Below are 18,856 nucleotides of genomic sequence, written 5' to 3' on the forward strand. Positions count from 1 at the left end.
TGGTGTCAGTGACAGACCGCTTTACTGCCTGTTTGAGCGTCACTCGTGGGGCAGTGTGGCCTTCTCACATAGGGTGACATTTGACAGACAGGTCCTTTGCCATACCGTTAATATTTAATGGCAGAAATCTGCGCTGTATGAAAGATTTATGACAGATGGCCCCCGAACGGAGAGGCTCATTTCCTGTTTGTAAACTCGTCTCGTAGCTAATGAGTGTGCTCCAGGCGGAAGGTTTCTGCTGGGCGTGACGTCAACAGCTCAAGGTGTTGGGCTCTGCTGACGGCAGAGGGAGGCTTCGTGAATGCTGCGATGAGTTCAACCACTGTTTAACACGAGCAACTGACATGAAGGAACCAAGGCTCTTCTCTTTACTTCAGAGGGCTACGATTGGTTCTTTTTGGGTGGTCGCGTGGTAGCTTCACCCTTTCTGAGGGTGTTTGTGGAGCGTCACCCTCCCGTCGCTGCATGACTGGGGTAACGGTACAGCAAATTAACAAACTGTTGTCAGCTGTACAACATTGAACTGATTTGTGGGGGAAAAAAACAGGTCAATGGGAGTTGTAGTTCTGCAGTGAGCTAGTAGAGCTCTCTTTGTGTTTTGTCATTTGGAACACTGTGTTTCCATTTTTCTTTTTTATATGTAAATGTGAATTACCTCCCTGACTGGGCTGTAACCATTGCTTATCTTTTTAAGGGGTATATATATCTGTACAAGTCAAAGTTGACAACATTGTGTAAAACTGCCACTCAGTGTTTAAAAAATAGTGAAGAACAGACAGACTAGATTGACTGTCCCCTGTCATGTTGTAGGCAGAGATTCCAGGAGTAGTTTGTTTCCCTGGGGTGATAACTGAGAGGTTGGGGGTAGGAGTGGATGTGAGTAGCTTTTGTTTCTTTATTTGACTGTCTGTTGACAAATTCGGAAATAAGTTGTTTGATTGTGTACACATTAATAAAACCTAGACTGTTTGCAGCAAGTGCCAAATGAATTCTGTAAGCGTTAAACATCAATGTTTTCTCTGTTTTGCTCATGTTAGAGTTTGATGTGACACAGTGACACTTTCATCTGCTGTGGATGGTGGTGTTTAGCTGCAGATGCCACTTTTGATCAATGGATGGGGAAAAACCCCATTTATTACCCTGGGCTTTCAGTCACCTTGATCAGCACTCCTGCTCCATGTGATTAATTGCATTAATTAAAGTCCAAACTATCTCTCCATAAAGTTTCATTTTGGTGTGTCTTTAAAGGCTGGTCTGATTAGTCTCCTAATATTGGGGACGGTGGGAATAGGGAGGGGGGAGCCCTGAGATGTCCCCCTCGCCTTGTCTCTGTGTGCAGGTGGTCAGGGTAGTCCCACAGAGGCCCGCTGGAGTGTGTGCTGGGTGGTTAAATGGCCGCACCACCCAAAAAGTGTGTAGTGGACTGGAATGAGGGCAGCCTGTGTGGCCAGGCCAGCCCTCTTGTTTCTTCCCGGGCTGATGGCTGATCTGTAGAGGGATTGACAGGGCAGCGGCAGGCTAGGGTTAAACACAATGCCAGCGGGTGCGCACACACGCACGCACACACACACACACACACACGCACGCACGCACACAGAGTGGTGACAGAGTGGGGGGTTGGGCTGAGGCTCTTGCTCGCTGGCAGGCTCATCTCTGTGAAAGGGAGGCGCTGACTGTTTGACTGGTTTTTATGGTAGCGCATGCCTACGAGCTTTAAAGAGAGAGAGAGAGAGAGAACGCGAGTGAAGATGCACGCACCAGACACACACAACAGCAGTGTAGCGTAGTGGTAAGGAGCAGGGCCTGTAACCCAAAGGCTGCTGGTTTGAGTCCCTACTGAGGCACTGTTGTGCACTTGGGCAAGGTCCTTAACCTTAAATTGCCTCAGTAAATATCCAGTTGTATAAATGGGTAAAACCTGTAAATTAAAATGTAAATTGCTCTGGGTGAGAGTGTCTGCTAAATGACAATAATGTTTAGGTCGGTCTCCTTTGAAGGCACACCTCTCTGAGCCCTGCATTGTAGAGGCTTACTGTGGAATTTCAACATGTTGCATGGATTGTTTTGGGTCGCTCATGAACTCTCGAGGCTGTTTCAGGTTATTTCTGCTGTGTTTTACCAGATTAGCATTCCATTACGTAGGATCGAATGGTCGGAGCATCGTTTTAAAGTTAATTTTTTTATGTTTAATGGCTGATATGTGCGATGATATGGGCCTTGGTATGTGCTGTAAACAGTTAGACCGCAGGTTAAAACTGAACCTGTTGTGTGTCAGACTTGAGGCCCAGCATGAATGACTTCACGTTTTCTGTCGTGATGGATCATTTTGCACTAATGTCCACCCAAAGCCACATTGTGCACCATTCTTTTTGTAGAATTAGAATTCTGCAAAAAATTTTGTGTAGAATTAGATTTGAGGTACAATGACTTATTCATGCAAAAGGAATTTGCCACAAATCCTTTTGCTCCTGCCTCCCACCATAAGCATTTTATGTGTTTACAGGCCCCGTATAGTAGTCTTTTTATTGCAGGAGGCTGTAAATGAGAGGGGACTTTATTAGTAGTATTATGGTAGATTAAAGAGTCACTGATTGGTGGTTGAAGTTGTGACCAGCGATGCTGTTTTTTTCCCCCCCTTTTCTGCAGGCTGTTCCTCTAAGTCGTTCAAGCTGTACTCTCCAAAGGAGCCCCCAAACGGTAGCGCCTTTCCCCCTTTTCATCCAGGCACCATGTTGGACAGAGACGTGGGGTAAGTGGGGCCACCCCCCTCGGACCGGTGAGAAAAAGAATGCATGTACCCCTAAGGTTTTGGGGGAGTTGGCATCTGTAAAAAGAAATGAAATGAGGAGAATAATGAATCAAACTAACACATACTGATAAAATAATAAACTGAAATAATGAATGAACTAATGAACCAAGCACATGCTGTCCTTAACTGATAGTGATTCCTGAGTGTGTTTTACCGCAGCAAAATGACAGCTTTTTGATTTCCAAAAAAAACACAAACCCCATCTCTGGACCTAAGGCGAAGACCCTTTTAGTTGAAACGTCGCTGTTTAGCTGTGGGCAAAATCCACTCTAGAAATTGAAATCCAACTTATTGAAATCAAACTGCAGCCACCAAGAAGCAGCTTAAACATTTTATAGCTGTGAATGGTGTTCTGTCCCTTTTGTAGCATCTCACAGGATATTTGGGGTGGGGGTGGGGGTCGCAACTGAAAAACAGCAACCAGTGTTTCAAATTTAAGGGTCCCTAAAACTAATGGTGGGACCGTGACCAGCACGTCAGATATCACTGTTCAAGTAACTGGTTTGAGCTTGGCGGTGCAGGTCGGCCAGTACGGGAGAAAAAGCCCCTCCCTTCTGGAAGGAAAGCAGCTGAGGAACACTTTCTGCCCTGTTTGCCTTTTGATTGGAGGGTTTTGCTGGGTCTTGGAACACCCTGAAGTGGCTGTTTGTTAGCCTTTGAGATAAAGTGTATGGAAGCATGCCTGGCTCCGGGGGGGATTGATTCTGCCCAGTGGTGGTATGTTTTAAATTTTTACCCCTTGATGACGATAAAAGAAGAGGAAGCCGGAGTTAAAGGCCTGGGAGTACTGTGGAGGCCTTCCCTCCACTGGGGCTCAGAGATAAGAGGCAGGAGAAAATGGCCTGGAGGCAGAGAGAGAGGGAGGCAGAGAGAGGAGGGGAGAGGGAGGCGGAGAGGGAGGCAGAGAGGGAGAGGGGAGGGGAGAGGGAGCCGAGAGGGAGGCAGAGAGGGAGAGAGCAAGATATGGGGGGAAAGGGGCAAAGGGAGGCGCAGAAAGAGAGAGGGACGGAGGGAACACTTGCCTCTTGCTGTTCCTGTATGCCTTCAACACAGGGGAGAGAATGTGTACCAAACCTCGGTGGTTTGTGGCGTGAAAGCTTTGTGATGTGAAATGAGGTGCTTGCGGAGGCCCTCCTGACTTCCTGCCTTTCTCCTTGCAGTCCGACTCCGATGTACCCTCCCACGTACCTGGAGCCTGGAATTGGGTAAGAGCGCCTCACTTGTCACGCAGTGCCATGACATCACTGCTTCAGAAAGAAAAAAAAAAACATCGCTGTCAGATGACAACCTCAACTGTGCTGTCATGTGGGTTCAGTTGGACTGCGTTCTAACTGGTCTTAGAGAAATTACAAATTCAAAATAGTGGACTGACTATAAGTATTGGTCAATAATAGATTTCGATAAACTGTGTAGGGGGGAGGGGCATTCGGCCCCTATATTTTTGCAGATTTACTTTAATAACAACATTGATGAAAACAGGAGGAGCTGAAGGTAAAGTCAGTGGCAAATGTGTGGCATTAATGAGATAAAAATTTACCTGTTGAACGGCATTTTGGCTAGAACTGTTTCACAGCTTTTCTCATTGATTCAAGCTACTTCGTTAATGATTGACACTTTTGGTCGAATCTGCGCTCTTTGCCGGGCACAGCAAAGGGCTGTGATTGGTTCAGATTCAGTCAGCTGTTAATAGTGATTGGCTGATTTAATTACACCTGGCTTTGGTGCATGGTTGAGCCTCCATTGAATCACAGTTCTTCTGTCCACCACCAGGAGGCCCACGCCGTACGGTAACCAGGCGGACTACAGGATATTTGAGCTCAACAAGAGGCTGCAGAATTGGACGGAGGTGAGTATGGAGAGCGCTTTTCCATTCATAATAATGTACTGGGATCATCAGCATGTCCTTTGTTGTATTGAGAACTAGAAAACGGAAAGATCCAGCAGTTTGAAGTCGTTGCTGGAATGGCATGGAATAACGCACCCGGCAGAGATGGGTTATTGTGAATGCGTTGTTATACGCTGGCTATTTTTCTTACTGAGAGGCAGTGTGGTGTAGTGGTAGTGAGCTGGGATCATAACCGAAAGGTTGCTGGTTCGAATCCTCACTGGGGCAGTGCCGTTGTAACCCTTGGGCAACGTACTTAACCCAAAATTGCTTCAGTAAATATCCACCTGTAAAAATGGATAATATGTAATATTGTAACCTATATTAGTTGTTCTGGGTAAGAGCATCTGCTAAATCAGAGTGATGTAATGCTAAATAGTAATGTAATTGCTAAGGGTGTTGTGTGGAGTGCCACCACCTGTGTTAAAATGCAGCTTATCCTGGGTGGCTGCATTTCATATAAATCTGTGGTCTACACCTTGAGAAAGCTGGAATCCTGATAAATTTGTGGAAGCAGAATTACAGTACAGGTCATCCTCAGGCTTAAGGGATGTTGCTTGATATGGTGATAATTTGATCTAGTGACAATTCTGATTTATGTCAGCATGCTACATCACTGGGAGTTGGCATGAATGCCCAAAAAGGGAACTTACCCCACTCTGTCGCCCTCTGTCTTGTGGGAATGTGGTAACCTGGGAACTCGCCCCACTCTGTCCCCCCTCTGTCCTGTAGGAGTGTGATAACCTGTGGTGGGACGCCTTCACTACAGAGTTCTTCGAGGATGACGCCATGCTTACCATCACTTTCTGTCTGGAGGACGGACCCAAGCGATACAGTAAGCCTTTAATTAGCTTAATAATAAACCTGATCGTCATGGTTCTTAACATATTAATTATATATGGTTGCATCACCACAAGCGATACAGTGGGCCTTTAAATCGCTTAAGTAAATAAACTATAAAGATCAGGATTATTTGCGTATTACATGCAGTGAGACTTGATTAAAAACTGAGCAGGATCAGTTGCAAGCTCACCGCAAAATGTATGTCCACACCAGCAGTCGGAGCAAAAAAAAAAAAATTACCAAGGACACAGAGCGTGTTTTGGTGATGCTGAAAGATCTTAGTCTTGGTTGCCTCAGACTTCGGCACTTCCTTGCCATTCACACAGCAAATGGCACTGTCTCTAGCTGTGATTTGTCTAAACATTTTAATGCTGCTTAGTAACTTAAGGAGAGCTGCAGCTGTGTCCTGTGTCCGGTGGGTCTGGTTATAAAGACTGCAGTAGTATTCCCTCACCTCTGGTACTTCTGTTTCATCTTAATTTTAGGAGGGCTGGTTTTACTCTTCCAAAGTTAAAATGAGCTAACGAGCACCGCTTTCTCTTCCTGGGGGAAAAGTCTATTAACAAATACATGATAAGCATAATGACCTTTGGCAGTACCTGCTGGCAGTTATATCAGATTTTAGCTACAGCTGAAAAATGTCCTTTACTAGGGAAAAAAAAAAACTGCGGTGACCATTATACTTTAAAGGTGATGATTCCTAACAGTGCATTCCACTCAAGAGCAAAGGAAGCACAAAAATCTCATCATCTCTCAGGCAGAATTAGCACTGATGTGTGTGTCTCTCTGTACAGCGATCGGGCGGACGTTGATCCCGCGGTACTTCCGCAGCATCTTCGAAGGGGGCGCCACTGAGCTCTACTACATCCTGAAGCACCCGAAGGAGGCCTTCCACAGTAACTTTGTGTCACTGGACTGTGATCAGTGCACCATGGTCACACAGAACGGCAAGCCTATGTTTACACAGGTAGAGCTCCTCTATGATATGCACGCGTGTGCACACAAACACACACACACATATACACACACACATACACACACACACACACACACACACACACACTCCTCCATTCCATAGGTGTATTTAGCCTCTCTCGTTGTATCCCCCATCTTAAAATAGCATTATGGGTAATCAAAATATCAAAACAGCATTTCTATAGTCTCTACAATAAGATTATGTAATGCTTCAATTTGGACAACATTAATTTCAGTAAGAATAATATAAAACATGTTCAGAACATTATTTTTCTAATGGAGGCAGAGGATGCATTGGTGTGTGGGCCTTCTTAAACCCTTAGAGTGAATATTCATTGAGTTAGTTAATACGCCTGTCCAGACAGTAGAGGGTACACCTTGTTACAGGACAGGTTCGAGCTTTGCTTCCTTGTAGGATACCTTTACTGCAGACACTGCCAGAATACTAAGCAGAGTGCAAAAGAGAAAAAGGTAGATGCCCGTTGCTTCACTGCTTGGGGTTCATCATAACACTTAATGTCACAATAAGTAGCACATACTTTGTTTCTCTCGGCTGTGCTTGCATTCCGTAAGTGACCTCGCTCCCTCCTGTGACTCATCGCCCCTCTCTCTCTCTCTCTCTCTCTCTCTCTCTCTCTCTCTCTCTCTCTCTCTCTCTCTGCTCTCTCTCTGCTCTCTCCCCCTCTCTTGCCCCCATTTCTCACCCCTGTGTCAGGTTTGCGTGGAGGGCCGTCTGTACCTGGAGTTCATGTATGATGACATGATGAGGATAAAGACGTGGCACTTCAGCATCCGGCAGCACAGAGAGATGATCCCCCGCAGCATCCTGGCCATGCATGTGAGTAGCTCCCCGAGCGTACCCCCAACACCAGAGCATAGGCTAGGGTTCAGTGAGTACCAATATCCCAACCGCACCCCCACACCAGAGCATAGGCTAGGGTTCACTGAGTACCAATATCCCAACCGCACCCCCACACCAGAGCATAGGCTGGGGTTCAGTGAGTACCAATATCCCAACCGCACCCCCAAACCAGAGCATAGGCTGGGGTTCAGTGAGTACCAATATCCCAACCGCACCCCCACACCAGAGCATAGGCTAGGTTTCAGTGAGTACCAATATCCCAACCGCACCCCCAACACCAGAGCATAGGCTAGGGTGCAAAGGAGTACCCCACCCCATACCAGAGAGTACTCTGAGGCTCAGTAGTAGTCCCAGATTGCACCCCTAAGCCAGAGGGCACACTGAGGGTTGCGGGTTTCATTCAGCGTGGGGTGCACTGCTGTAAAATAAGATGCTCTGAGTTTTCTCCTGTATGTTGGTAGACATTTATCATGCCTCTGAAATTTTGTGCTGAATTATGGTGATAGAAAGTTGAATAATTTTTCCTACTTCCTCTTTTTTAAAAGGAGAAAAACCTCAGTTTCTGTTTTGTGGTAGAGGAAGCTTTCTTGAGCGTGGCAGTTTGCAGGCGGCGGTTAAACAGCTGAGGCTCACAGTGTCTCTCCTGCAGGCTCAAGACCCACAGATGCCGGAACAGCTGTCGAAAAACATCACGAGATGCGGACTCTCCAACTCCACGCTCAACTACCTCCGAGTGAGTGCGCGCAGCGCCGCGGTGCATCGAAAGCGACCCCAGCATGGGCACGGAGGCGCCATATTGGATTAGGCAGGAGAAGCAGTGGAATCTCTATTTGGATTACAGACTGCTGCGAAAATACGCTTTTGTGCAGCAGTTCACTGTTTGCTTACATTCGATTGGTGCTCTCAGTTTTGTTAAAACTTGTAGTTTTATTTTCTCTGCCGTTCCCCTTGGAGCTGTGTTAACTTGGGGATCAAGTGGTCTGTGATCCAGTGATCAGAACATTGTGGGGATAACATCAGGAAGGCTGTTTTTATTGACATAAACCTGATGACTTCAACAAAGGTTATTGCATATTGTCAGTGGAACTCTTACACTTTTAAATAGTGATGTGTGTTTAGATCCATTAAATGACTTTGTTCTATAAGTTTGAATATTACAATAACGGAATGCTGCTCACAAAAGAAAAAATACTCCTGCATTTGATCACATTTACAGACAAGAAAATCATTATGAAATGACTTTGTTATTGTAATGTTCTTCATGAGTATAAGTAAAAGAGAACATAAAATGGATGTAATAGCTGGGCATTTCTACAGTCAGTGGGGCATCCATGCGCTTAAATCTGCCGCTGCGTTGCTGGGAAGCGTGTCGTGGGTTACATGAAGCATTGGGTGGTTTAAGGTGCTCTGAGTGTGATTCGCGCTGCCTAACCCAAACCCTCCCCCCCCCCACCCCACCCCGTTTGTGCCTCTGTAGCTGTGTGTCATCCTGGAGCCCATGCAGGAGCTGATGTCCAGACACAAGACCTACAGCCTGAGCCCGCGGGACTGCCTGAAGACGTGCCTGTTCCAGAAGTGGCAGAGGATGGTGGCTCCTCCCGGTGAGTTCCCCGAGCGGGGGCTGGAGTCAGAAACCACCCCGGGCTGCTGCCTCACATCACATTACATTACACTACATCACATTACATTACACTACATTACATTACATTACATTACATTGCATTACATTCATTTAGCAGATGCTCTTGTCCAGAGTGAGTTCCAGCAGAAGTCTATCCATCCAAGTTACATGAGCAAACAGTGTCCAGACCAGGCTTAGACCAGTGAGTGTGGGCACAACACCGTTCAACTTGTGCTAACCTGAAACTAGACACCCTAGGAAGCCAAGGGAAGTCGGGTGCATACGCTACCGTATATCAGTCTTAAATGCCCCTTTGTTTGTGTGCTGTCTTAACCATCAGCATTTGGTACCGATCCCTGCTTGTCTGTCTCACGCTCACACGCGTCTGCCCGTCTGCGACCTCCACTGGAGTGGTACTCCACAGACCCTAAACAAGTGCTGTCAGGTTGTCTTCCAGTAGTGTTCCGCTGCTGTTGTGCCCTTGAGTAAGGCACTGAACCCAAACTGCACTGGTAAATATCCAGCTGAATAAGACCCAGGACATGTAGGCTGTGTAAGTCCCACAGGATAAGGGCATCCGTATCGGCGCAATGATGGTTAACGGCCATGAGGAGAAGGGCCAAAGGAAGGTGTGGCGCTCAGCCTGCTATGCTACGCGCATGGTGCGATTCTGCTCCTCTGTGACGTGTTTTTCCGTTCATACTCACTTTGCATGCAGAGCAGTGTTTAAAGAACTTCTCCGAGGAAGCTCAGTGACAGGAGTTTGTGTAGCCCACTCCACTTCCCCCACAATGCTTGAAGCTGTGTGATGGGTCCACAGAGAAACTAAACACAGAGGCCTGGATTCAGTCAACATTTGTTTTGAACTTCGAAGAGTAATAAAGCATAGGCATAGTTGTTTTTCTTCTTTCCTTCATTTTGGTGATTGCTGGATTGTTTTCGAAGGAAAATATGGGTGTCACCACAAGGTACAGCTACAGTTGCTATGGTCATTGCAAACGTTATTCTTTTGTTCAGCTCCGAAAAAGGGTCCATTATATGAGCTGGAAACCAGTGTGAGCTGGATTTGCATGTGGCAGTTATGGTGGCCAGAGACTTAAGAAAGCTAAGTATAAAGTAGAAGAAAGTAACTCAGAGTTTCTGAGCAGAAGCAGAAAATATACTGTAGGTTTACACAGCCATCAGCGTATGGCATCTAGCAGGAGCCAGTGGAGTCAGTTTAGGCCGAGTTTAGATTGGATCTGTTCCCGAATCCAGCCCTGCCTGACTCACTCTCTCCCCCCTGCAGCCGAGCCGGCGAGACAGGCCCCCAACAAGCGCCGGAAAAGGAAGATGTCAGGGGGCAGCAACATGAGCGCGGGAGGGGGCACCAACACCAACAGCAACAGCAAGAAGAAGAGCCCCGCCGGCAGCTTTGCCCTCTCCAGCCAGGTACCTGTAAGCATCTGATCTCTGTGTCCTTTCTGCACCCACACCGAGGGGGGTGGGGGGGGGGTGTTGACAGCGTGCTGCGCCTTTCTTCCACAAGTCTGTTAACCTGGCAGCAGCCACTGGGATTATTGGCTGTGAGTGTCTCTTTCCAGCGTGGCTGTAATTTTGCTCGTAGTAAATATGATACACATTTTTTCCCCATGTGGCAAACTTTTCCCTCGCTCTGAGTGATCTTCGGCAAACCTTTGGCAAACACGTGGGCGTATACTCTCGGAGAGCCACTCTTGTCCTAAGGGGCGCGGCCAGAGGTCCCTAGTCTTGGTGTGAGAATCGGAATGAGTCTCTGGATCGTGCAGTTCTTGGTGTCCCAAAGTCTTTCAAGAGGCAGCCTTGGGGTGTCGAAAGGGTGGGGGGTGTAGGGGGGGCGTCCTATGTTCCTCCATACTGTGGTGTCTCGTCTTGGCTACATTACATCCCCCTCTGTCCTGCTAAAGTCAGGATCTGCAGGGTTTTTTCAGCGTCTCAACTGTTGTGCAAAGCCAAGCTCCAGGCTGGTCAAGTCTTGGGAAAATGACAACAACCGACATCAGCAAGCTTTCAGGGCTTCTGAGCATTCAAACCAAACAAAGCAGCTGTGTTAAACTGCAGTCCGTTTGCTAATCTGGTAGATGCCATCCAAAAGGGTTTCCGGGCTGGGGTGGGGAGGGTGAGGTTAAGGGTTCCGGGGCGGAGTGGGTGGGTGGGGTTTGGAGGGGTCCCAGCCGAACCCAAATCCGCAGCACAGCCGCCGCCTTCCTCCTCCCCCCTGTTACGGGGATAATGTTTGCGCCCCCTTCCTGTCCCCCCCCCTCCTCCTCCCCCCTACCCGCACCCCTCGCCCCCCTCGCCCCCCTCTGCAGGACGTGATGGTGGTGGGAGAGCCCACCCTCATGGGCGGGGAGTTCGGGGACGAGGACGAGCGGCTGATCACGCGTCTGGAGAACACGCAGTTCGACGCGGCCAACGGCATCGACGACGAGGACAGTTTCAACAACTCCCCCGCGCTGGGCGCCAACAGCCCCTGGAACAGCAAGGCGCCCTCCAGCCAGGAGAGCAAGAGCGACAACCCCACGTCCCAGGCGTCCCAGTAAACTGGGACGGGGGGGATGGGGGGGGTAGCTGGGGGGACGGGGCAGGGGTAGGGAATTACACCCGCTTGCGTTGGGGGGGGAGGGTTGGGGGAGAGGGGCAACCCGTTCATCTACCTGCAGAACCACGCTCGCCAGGTGGCACTCAACCCTGGTCCTCAGCCCCAGCTCCTCTGACGCAAAGGACTAATTATTTACCTGCAATTTCTTCAAACCTCTCAACTGCCAGCCAACCCCCCCTCCCCTCCCCCCCCACCACCTCCTCACCCATAATTCCATAGCTTTGCCAGTCGGGTGTCAAAGCTGCAGCCGATGTCTGTCTCTCTGGGCTACCTGGTTTTGAGGTCGTTTTTTGTGCGGGTCTGTGAGGGGATTCGCTGAATACGGCTCTCAAAATGTGCGTAGTTCGGCGCCCCCCTTTGTGAGAGACACACCCGCGTCGTGTCTGGGGGGGAGGGAGGGCGCAAATCTCTCCGCCACGCTGGGGCGGGGTGGCCGTCTCAGCGGGTTCTTGTTCCAACTCGGGGGATGTCCTCGCAACTTGCAGGGCAGGATCCCTCTGTTTCTCTCCTCTCTCTCTTTCTCACTGCCCCTGCAGACCTTCTCATAACCTTTCCGAAACAAAAAAAGAGAAAAGGAACAGAAAACAAAAGTGTTGTGTGCACTTTGAGGTCCAAGCAGGCGCTCAGTTTGTAAAAATCCAATTATTTGTTTTGTAGGACCCGGTTGGAACAAAAACCCGTACTGAGCCGGAGCTCGAGGACCGGAGTTGAGAACCACCGCGTTTAATCGTTTAAAAATACACACAGACAGTAAAGCTTTGAGGTACTGGGGTTTGGTGGCGCTTGCCATCGCAACGTCTGATGACGACTCTGAACACCATTCCAAGACTGTTTCCTTCACACACGCTTTTGGAGAAGGGGTTTTATTTTTTAACCTGTTTTATTTTAGATAATTTCTAAAATAATAATAATACAGAAATGTCCTAAATATTCTCTGCACTGTTTTCTCTGCATCTCCCATCAATTTTTATTCTGATTTTTTTTCTTTCTTTCTCCCCTAATTTTAAATATTGATGGGCCTGAAAAAATTTAACCTGTATAAATGTGTACTGCTTAATTCTGAAGAATTTTGTATTGATGTTTCTTGTTGAATTAGGAATCGTATGGTTTGTGTTTGTTTTGTGATCAGAGCAGTTGAGTAACACCCCTCAAATATCTTTGGATAAGCGTGATTCTGTCCTGTGCAACGTGTCAGGCGTTGCTCACCCTCTGACTGCTGCAGGCATGGTTGCAGCGCTCTCACAGCGTTGCAGCAATGTTGCTGCAGCGTTACAGTAATGTTACGAGAATGGTGTGGGTCTGTTGGGGTAGGATTTTCTACAGAGGAGGGTGGTATAGGACAGACATGGGAGGTCATGGCTCTCTCAGAATGGGGAGGGATTTCCATTCTATATTTTGGTGGTTTTACTTTTGCCAGTAGCCAGGTGACCCTCCACATCATCACTTTATGCATAAAGCATGCGTATAGTACAACATGACAACCGGACAGGGAGGAAAGCTTTGCTTTTATTTCACACCATTTGGCTCCGAACAGTTAGCCTCTGTCTGTGGGCTGGCCCGTTGCTCGAAGCAGGCCTCGGTCCGGCTCTGTCAAAGGCGTAAGAGAAGGAGGTGACCAACAGGTCTCCTTCGTTCATTTGAGGCGAGACCTGGGCTCGGTCCCTCTCCCCATTAGAGTCCATTCATTTCCCTACTTTGGTTGCAGGGGCCCAGTACCTCAGCTAGCACAGATAACAGTTAAAGGCATTATTCCCTCCAGCAAGAATTCCTACAAGCATTTAACAGCGTTTGAAACGAATAAATCAAGTTTTATACTAGCCTCTATTTCCCAAGAAAGTTTTTATTTTATTTCTATTTTTTTTTTTACTGATATTGAAAGCTACAGACCAAGGAGCTAACAGGACTTGCAAGATCCTTTTAACCCCCTACCCCCAAAATATGTTGTTTTTTGTTTGTTTTTTTTTTTTTTTAAATAAAGTAATTTTGTGTGGGCTTTTCTTTTTTAAAAATTTTCAGTTTTTTGTGTATTTGTGCTTGTATATTTAAGGTAGTAGCAAAGTTCTGTATAACTGTAATTAAATGTATTCTCTCTTAGAGCACCCTAAAGCCATCCCTATCAAATGTATAAAAAAGGAAGAAAAAAGACACCCCCAAACCCCCTTCTTTTTTGAACTTGTATTAAAAAAAACCTAAGGGTACAGTCACCATTCCAGTGAAAGGACATTTTTCTTCCAATATGGCTTCCGTATATCATTTTTTCCCTTTTGTCATTTTATTCTATACAAAAGCATTGTTGATATTTATCCTGTATTTTCCAGGCTGAATTTGAAGGGCTTCAAAGAGGAGCAAAGTAAATTCAAACTTTTACTGGTGAAGAATACATGCGTAGCAAAATTTGTCTTGGTTCATTGCTCACTCTTTATAATTGTGACCCTAATTTTATATGATCCCTTAGCTGCTCCTTTCCCCTCTTAAACTCTGAATGTTCTCAGTGAGGCTACCTGAGAGTTCACCCAGTTACCCTGTAATTACTGGTGTCCACCACCAGAGGGCAGCCCCTGAGCGCCACAGAAAATTCAGCCTCCCCTGACAAAATGGCATGTGGTAGCAGTGCTGAAGTGAGATTTTAATCTCTGAAAACGCTATATCAATCCTTTTACATGTCAGGTTTTAGGTTATGATCTAAATTTAAATGCAGTCAGTGTTGTTCCACAGTCCTAGAAAAGTTTCAGGTACGATTTGCTCGTTGTAGTGCCCGCATTTGCAACCCGAAGTGAAATGGTGACATGTACCCCTTGCTCTTTCCCTAGAGCCTCTCCTCTTTGGGGCTGTTTGATATAATTTTTGGTTTGCTTAGTTTCTGCCATTGATAATTCATGTATGGTACAAAATAAAGATGAATTTTCACTTTATTGTCAGCGTTGGAGTTTCCTTTTCATTCATTTCTGAACAAACTGTTTTTGCATATGGGTATGTCTGGGTGTGTGTGTGGGTGTGTGGCCTACCCTGTGATCTTTAGACTTGATGTTGTGCAATACTGGAGAATATGCACTTCTTACTTAAATTGTACCTACTCACAAAGTGAGCCCTTTTTAGCTGTGCTGCCCTCTAGTGACAAATGATAGAACTGTGTGCCATGGCCGCCAGTAATCCTCAATATTACCCTTATACAGTGTATTTAATTATGTAATAAATTTACGTAATTAAACGCTCCCCCAACACATGTACATAGTACAACCATATGAAATTAATCGGTAGTTTTCAATGACTGTACTTATAATAGCTAAGACAAATGATATGTCTTTTTTTTCTTCTTCTCAAGCGGATCATTTTTCTCAAAGACCGACATTACATTACATTAATCCTTTCAGGGAGTTTCCTTTGGCAGATTAACTCATTTTCCCATAATGAAACAGAAACCCCCTTTCGATATGCTACATGCATTAGCTAACAATTGGACAAGTGTCATTTTAGATACCAAAGGTTATGTTCTCTCGCTCTCTGCACTGGAGGATGGAATCTGGGAGCAGCTGATGTGGTGCCCATCGCTCACTCTGCTCCTCCCCTTGGGCATTCTCCACGGTGATGGTGAAGGTTGAGGGAGGGGTCAACGACCTGAGGAAGATTCAGGTTGAGATCAAGGTGGCCATGTGATTCCTCCATTTGGGATGTAAGAGCAGAAGATTATGTTCATGGTAAAAAAGGGCCATTCAGGATATCCTGGTGCATCCTGCCCATGTAATACCTATAACAGTAATGGCCTTCATTTGTATAGCACCTCCCAGTCATAGAAATAAGGAAAAAGGGAGAAATAAGAAGGAAAGGATTATGAAAAGCCTTATACTTCCGAGATTAGTGCTTGCAAAATTGGCAGTTGGTTGAAACTAGAGGAATTGACAGGTGTCCTTGAAATGCTTGATAGCCCAACAATATGACAGTTTGTTCAGTTTTGATGTAGGCCACCTTCTCTGTATTGTTGTTTTTATTTGGTTATTGTGATTTTTTTTACTATTATATAAATCACACAACCATCAAGTTGAGACGGTGTGTTTCATATCATTACTAAGTCACAGCCAAAAGAACTGAGCTAGCAAACCCACATCTTTCCTGAATCACATAAAGCCCATTTTTAAAAAATAGATTTCTTCTAAATCTCATTTCATTTTCTCATTCACAAACATCCTGACACAACCATTTAACTGCAAACTCCAATCATGATAAAAAAGATGAGAATTTACATAGTCCTCAGTTTGTTTATCGTGGGCTGATTTGGGATAATACAGCTGTATGGCCGTTGAAACTAAATCACACCTCAGTTCAACTTTGCAGCAGAGTGAGCAAAACGTCGGTGGAAGATCACAAGGCCACGCAGAATGGTAATACTCTACAGAGCCAGCAGTTTCAGGTGAGGACGTCATAACCGAACCGAACCGGCATCTTTTATTATTCACTCTGGTTCTATCCGGACTCTGCCGCCCTGCACCTCAGGCTTCGGAAAGTCCTGCCGGGTCGGTCCCGTGAACAATCTTAAGGCATGCGAGGCCAATCAGATTAAATGAGTCGCACAGCCACGGCCCGCATTGTTCTCATTTCGGAGACATTAATCGCGCATTCTGAGAAGGGCACCAAGTTCCCCTGTTTGCCCGTAACAGATCGCAAATATGTAAGGGCTCTGTTGCCGCAGGTCGCGTAACTCGGCCTTTTCACAGAATCACTGCATGCGCAGTTTATCCAGAAATGTTGCGAGTGACGTGCGGAGAAATGACACTCGGACGGCTCCTCGAACGAATGAAATCTGTAAGGATAACCGCATATTGCGCACGAATTTGCGCACGTAAAGGCTTTGAGTTGGCTCTTCAGATTAGCTGTAGAATACACTTAGCTACACATGACTCCTATTCTGACGTGTATTGACATCTGAAATACTGTCGAAATCACTTGAGGCCCGTGACAAGAAATGACAGGTGCGGGACAAAAAGGCCGCTTCATTTAATAAGCACAACTTGACTGAGCACTTGGAAAAGTGCTTGGTGGATTACTAGCGCCTGTGACGTCTTAGAAGAGAAGAGAAACGGGAAATCGAGTGTAGATGGACACACTAGAGCTTGCTGTGGGGAACTTTACGGGTACTAATGGAATATTCATTGAAAAAGTATCAGTTTGATTTACAACTCACAATAACATGTGTCACAAGTTTTGCTTGCAATTGATTTTGCCTGCATTCACCAGTAGCTTACAATGAATTTTCTGGGGAAAAAAATCAGCACGCATTTTAAAATGAAACCCAGGGAAATTGTTTAGTTGGACCTACTTAAGCAAGAATCAAGTGAAAGGCTCTTTTCAGTCATGAAATCCTCAGTGTGTCCAACCGAGCTCTTTTCCTGGGGTTTTACTCTGTCATGGAACAGCCCGAGGTGCCTTAAGCAAATCCCTTGGCAGAACCCGCTTCACAAAATCTCAGGGAGGCTCAAATATTCCTGGCGGATTTTTTTTCTCTCGTTTTGCAACAAGGGTCTGATTATTCTCTGCGCTTTCCCTGTCTGAGCTGGGCATGTTTAAATCCCTGCCCTCTTCATAGCTGCCAGGCTGCTGAGGTGGGGAGGGGCACTTCAACTGGTCATTTGCGTTTGGATCAAAACAAATTTGGGCCCATGTCGGTAATCTGTCTAAAAAAAAAAGGAATCAATGAAAGATTGGTCGAGGAAAAATGTAGATACAGGCGTGAAAATGAACAGAAATGATACACGCAATTTTATTGTCTCAAACTATAAATGTGAAATGCTGTGACACACATGTCCTTCCTACATACACTGTAACCCCGGATTCCTGAGGAAGAGGGTCAATTCTGGTCAAAGACAGTGAACATATAAGGTGCATAAGACAATCAAATAATGAGGATCCTAATATTCACAGATCCTGTATTACATTTTGTATTGAGCAGCAGGGCGGTGTGGTGGTAACCACACATTTACAGATTATAATGCTGGGAAGGGTGCAACTGTTCTCTCCTATAACTGTGCATATAACCTGAATATCCAGCCAGATAGAAATGCTGATGTAAAAACGCATCTGGGTTATGTCAAATAAATTAAATACAGTTTTGTCAGAAATATGAATAAGGACACCTACTGATCAAATAATCTGTGTGACAATGAATCAGTACAAATGTGTGTCTGTGTGGAATTAGATTCTTTGTATTTAAGACTCTATGTAAAACTTTGAAATACTGGGTTTTTGGTATTTTTATCCCTAACGGACTACTGTTGTTTACTCACTGTACTTTACGGTTTTATTACTAAGAATTACTACTAAGGGTAAGGCTTGTTCATATTAACACGGTAGCGTACAAGCATATTGTCAAGTCACAGGTTATTAAAGAGGTGTCGTGTATAATGGTAATTTCTGTTAGGGTATTTTTTGAGGGGCTATGGATGCTGTTCCTTTTCTCATTCTCTGTTTGTACATAATGTTACCTTGTGATACAAATTGGATCTTCACTGCTTTTGGGTGGTGGATTGTGCTGCATTTCACAACTCAGTGTGCGGTTACTAAGAGTGGATGGCCGGTCTCAGACACAAAAGAAAGGGAAATAGACTGTGTATCAGGGGTGGGTAACCCAGAGCCACCGACTCACTTACAGGAAGACTGGGCGGAATTAGGGAGCGTCAATATTTTACTCCTGCCCATCTCTCCATGCAACAGCTCCCTGGTTACCCAGACTTACACCAGAGTAGCGAGAGTTCTCACATGGCCTAGCTGATCCTGCTTGTTTGGTGCAAACCCAGGCAACAGCAGTGGGGGAGGGGCCCCCTCCTCTCACCTAATTTTGTTATGTGACACTTTGCTGACCCCCTTTCCTGCTGTCACAGCAATCTGCTAAAGACCATGCCTGCCCACAGTTGAGGGGGGTGGGGGAGGCCAACTGGCATTCCAGCTCTGGGTGTTCAGGACTGACAAACAGCCAGACACCCTAAATACTCAGATTAATAATTCTAGTACTTGTTTTCCATTTTCTTCCCCTTACTCCAGCAGCTTTGTAGCCTGTACTGAACGGGTGCAGGTGCATAGGAAGAGATGATCATCCTCTTTGGGTTTGAAATTATATAAAAATGCGGTGTAATTACTGTATTGCATGGTGGAGATGCACACACTTCTTTCTTCTGTATTTTGAGGCAGGCAATAATTCTACACAGTCCCTATGTATTGTTTGTGTAAATGAGAAATTTGTGTTAAATAAAACA

The 18,856-nt window shown here is 46.0% G+C and overlaps 1 protein-coding gene across 7 annotated transcripts in view; it reads left to right on the top strand.

The window, feature by feature from the left end:
* Positions 1–12,348, top strand: part of LOC118777007 (LIM domain-binding protein 1-like) — a 36,470-nt gene extending 24,122 nt beyond the window's left edge. For 3 of the 7 annotated variants that reach the window (XM_036527698.1, XM_036527708.1, XM_036527751.1), the window contains 10 exons: positions 2,647–2,749; positions 3,970–4,014; positions 4,580–4,655; positions 5,427–5,529; positions 6,332–6,504; positions 7,228–7,350; positions 8,024–8,107; positions 8,852–8,975; positions 10,284–10,432; positions 11,326–11,556. In XM_036527698.1, coding sequence (XP_036383591.1) covers positions 2,647–2,749; positions 3,970–4,014; positions 4,580–4,655; positions 5,427–5,529; positions 6,332–6,504; positions 7,228–7,350; positions 8,024–8,107; positions 8,852–8,975; positions 10,284–10,432; positions 11,326–11,556 — 1,211 coding nt within the window. Of the gene's footprint in view, positions 1–2,646; positions 2,750–3,969; positions 4,015–4,579; positions 4,656–5,426; positions 5,530–6,331; positions 6,505–7,227; positions 7,351–8,023; positions 8,108–8,851; positions 8,976–10,283; positions 10,433–11,325; positions 11,557–12,272 lie in introns of those variants that run through there. The other 4 variants (XM_036527724.1, XM_036527733.1, XM_036527742.1 and 1 more) reach the window with 3 other exon arrangements.
* Positions 12,349–18,856: the final 6,508 nt, after the last annotated feature.

This window comes from Megalops cyprinoides, chromosome 1 (genome assembly GCF_013368585.1).
Source record: "Megalops cyprinoides isolate fMegCyp1 chromosome 1, fMegCyp1.pri, whole genome shotgun sequence".
Classification (NCBI taxonomy): domain Eukaryota; kingdom Metazoa; phylum Chordata; class Actinopteri; order Elopiformes; family Megalopidae; genus Megalops; species Megalops cyprinoides.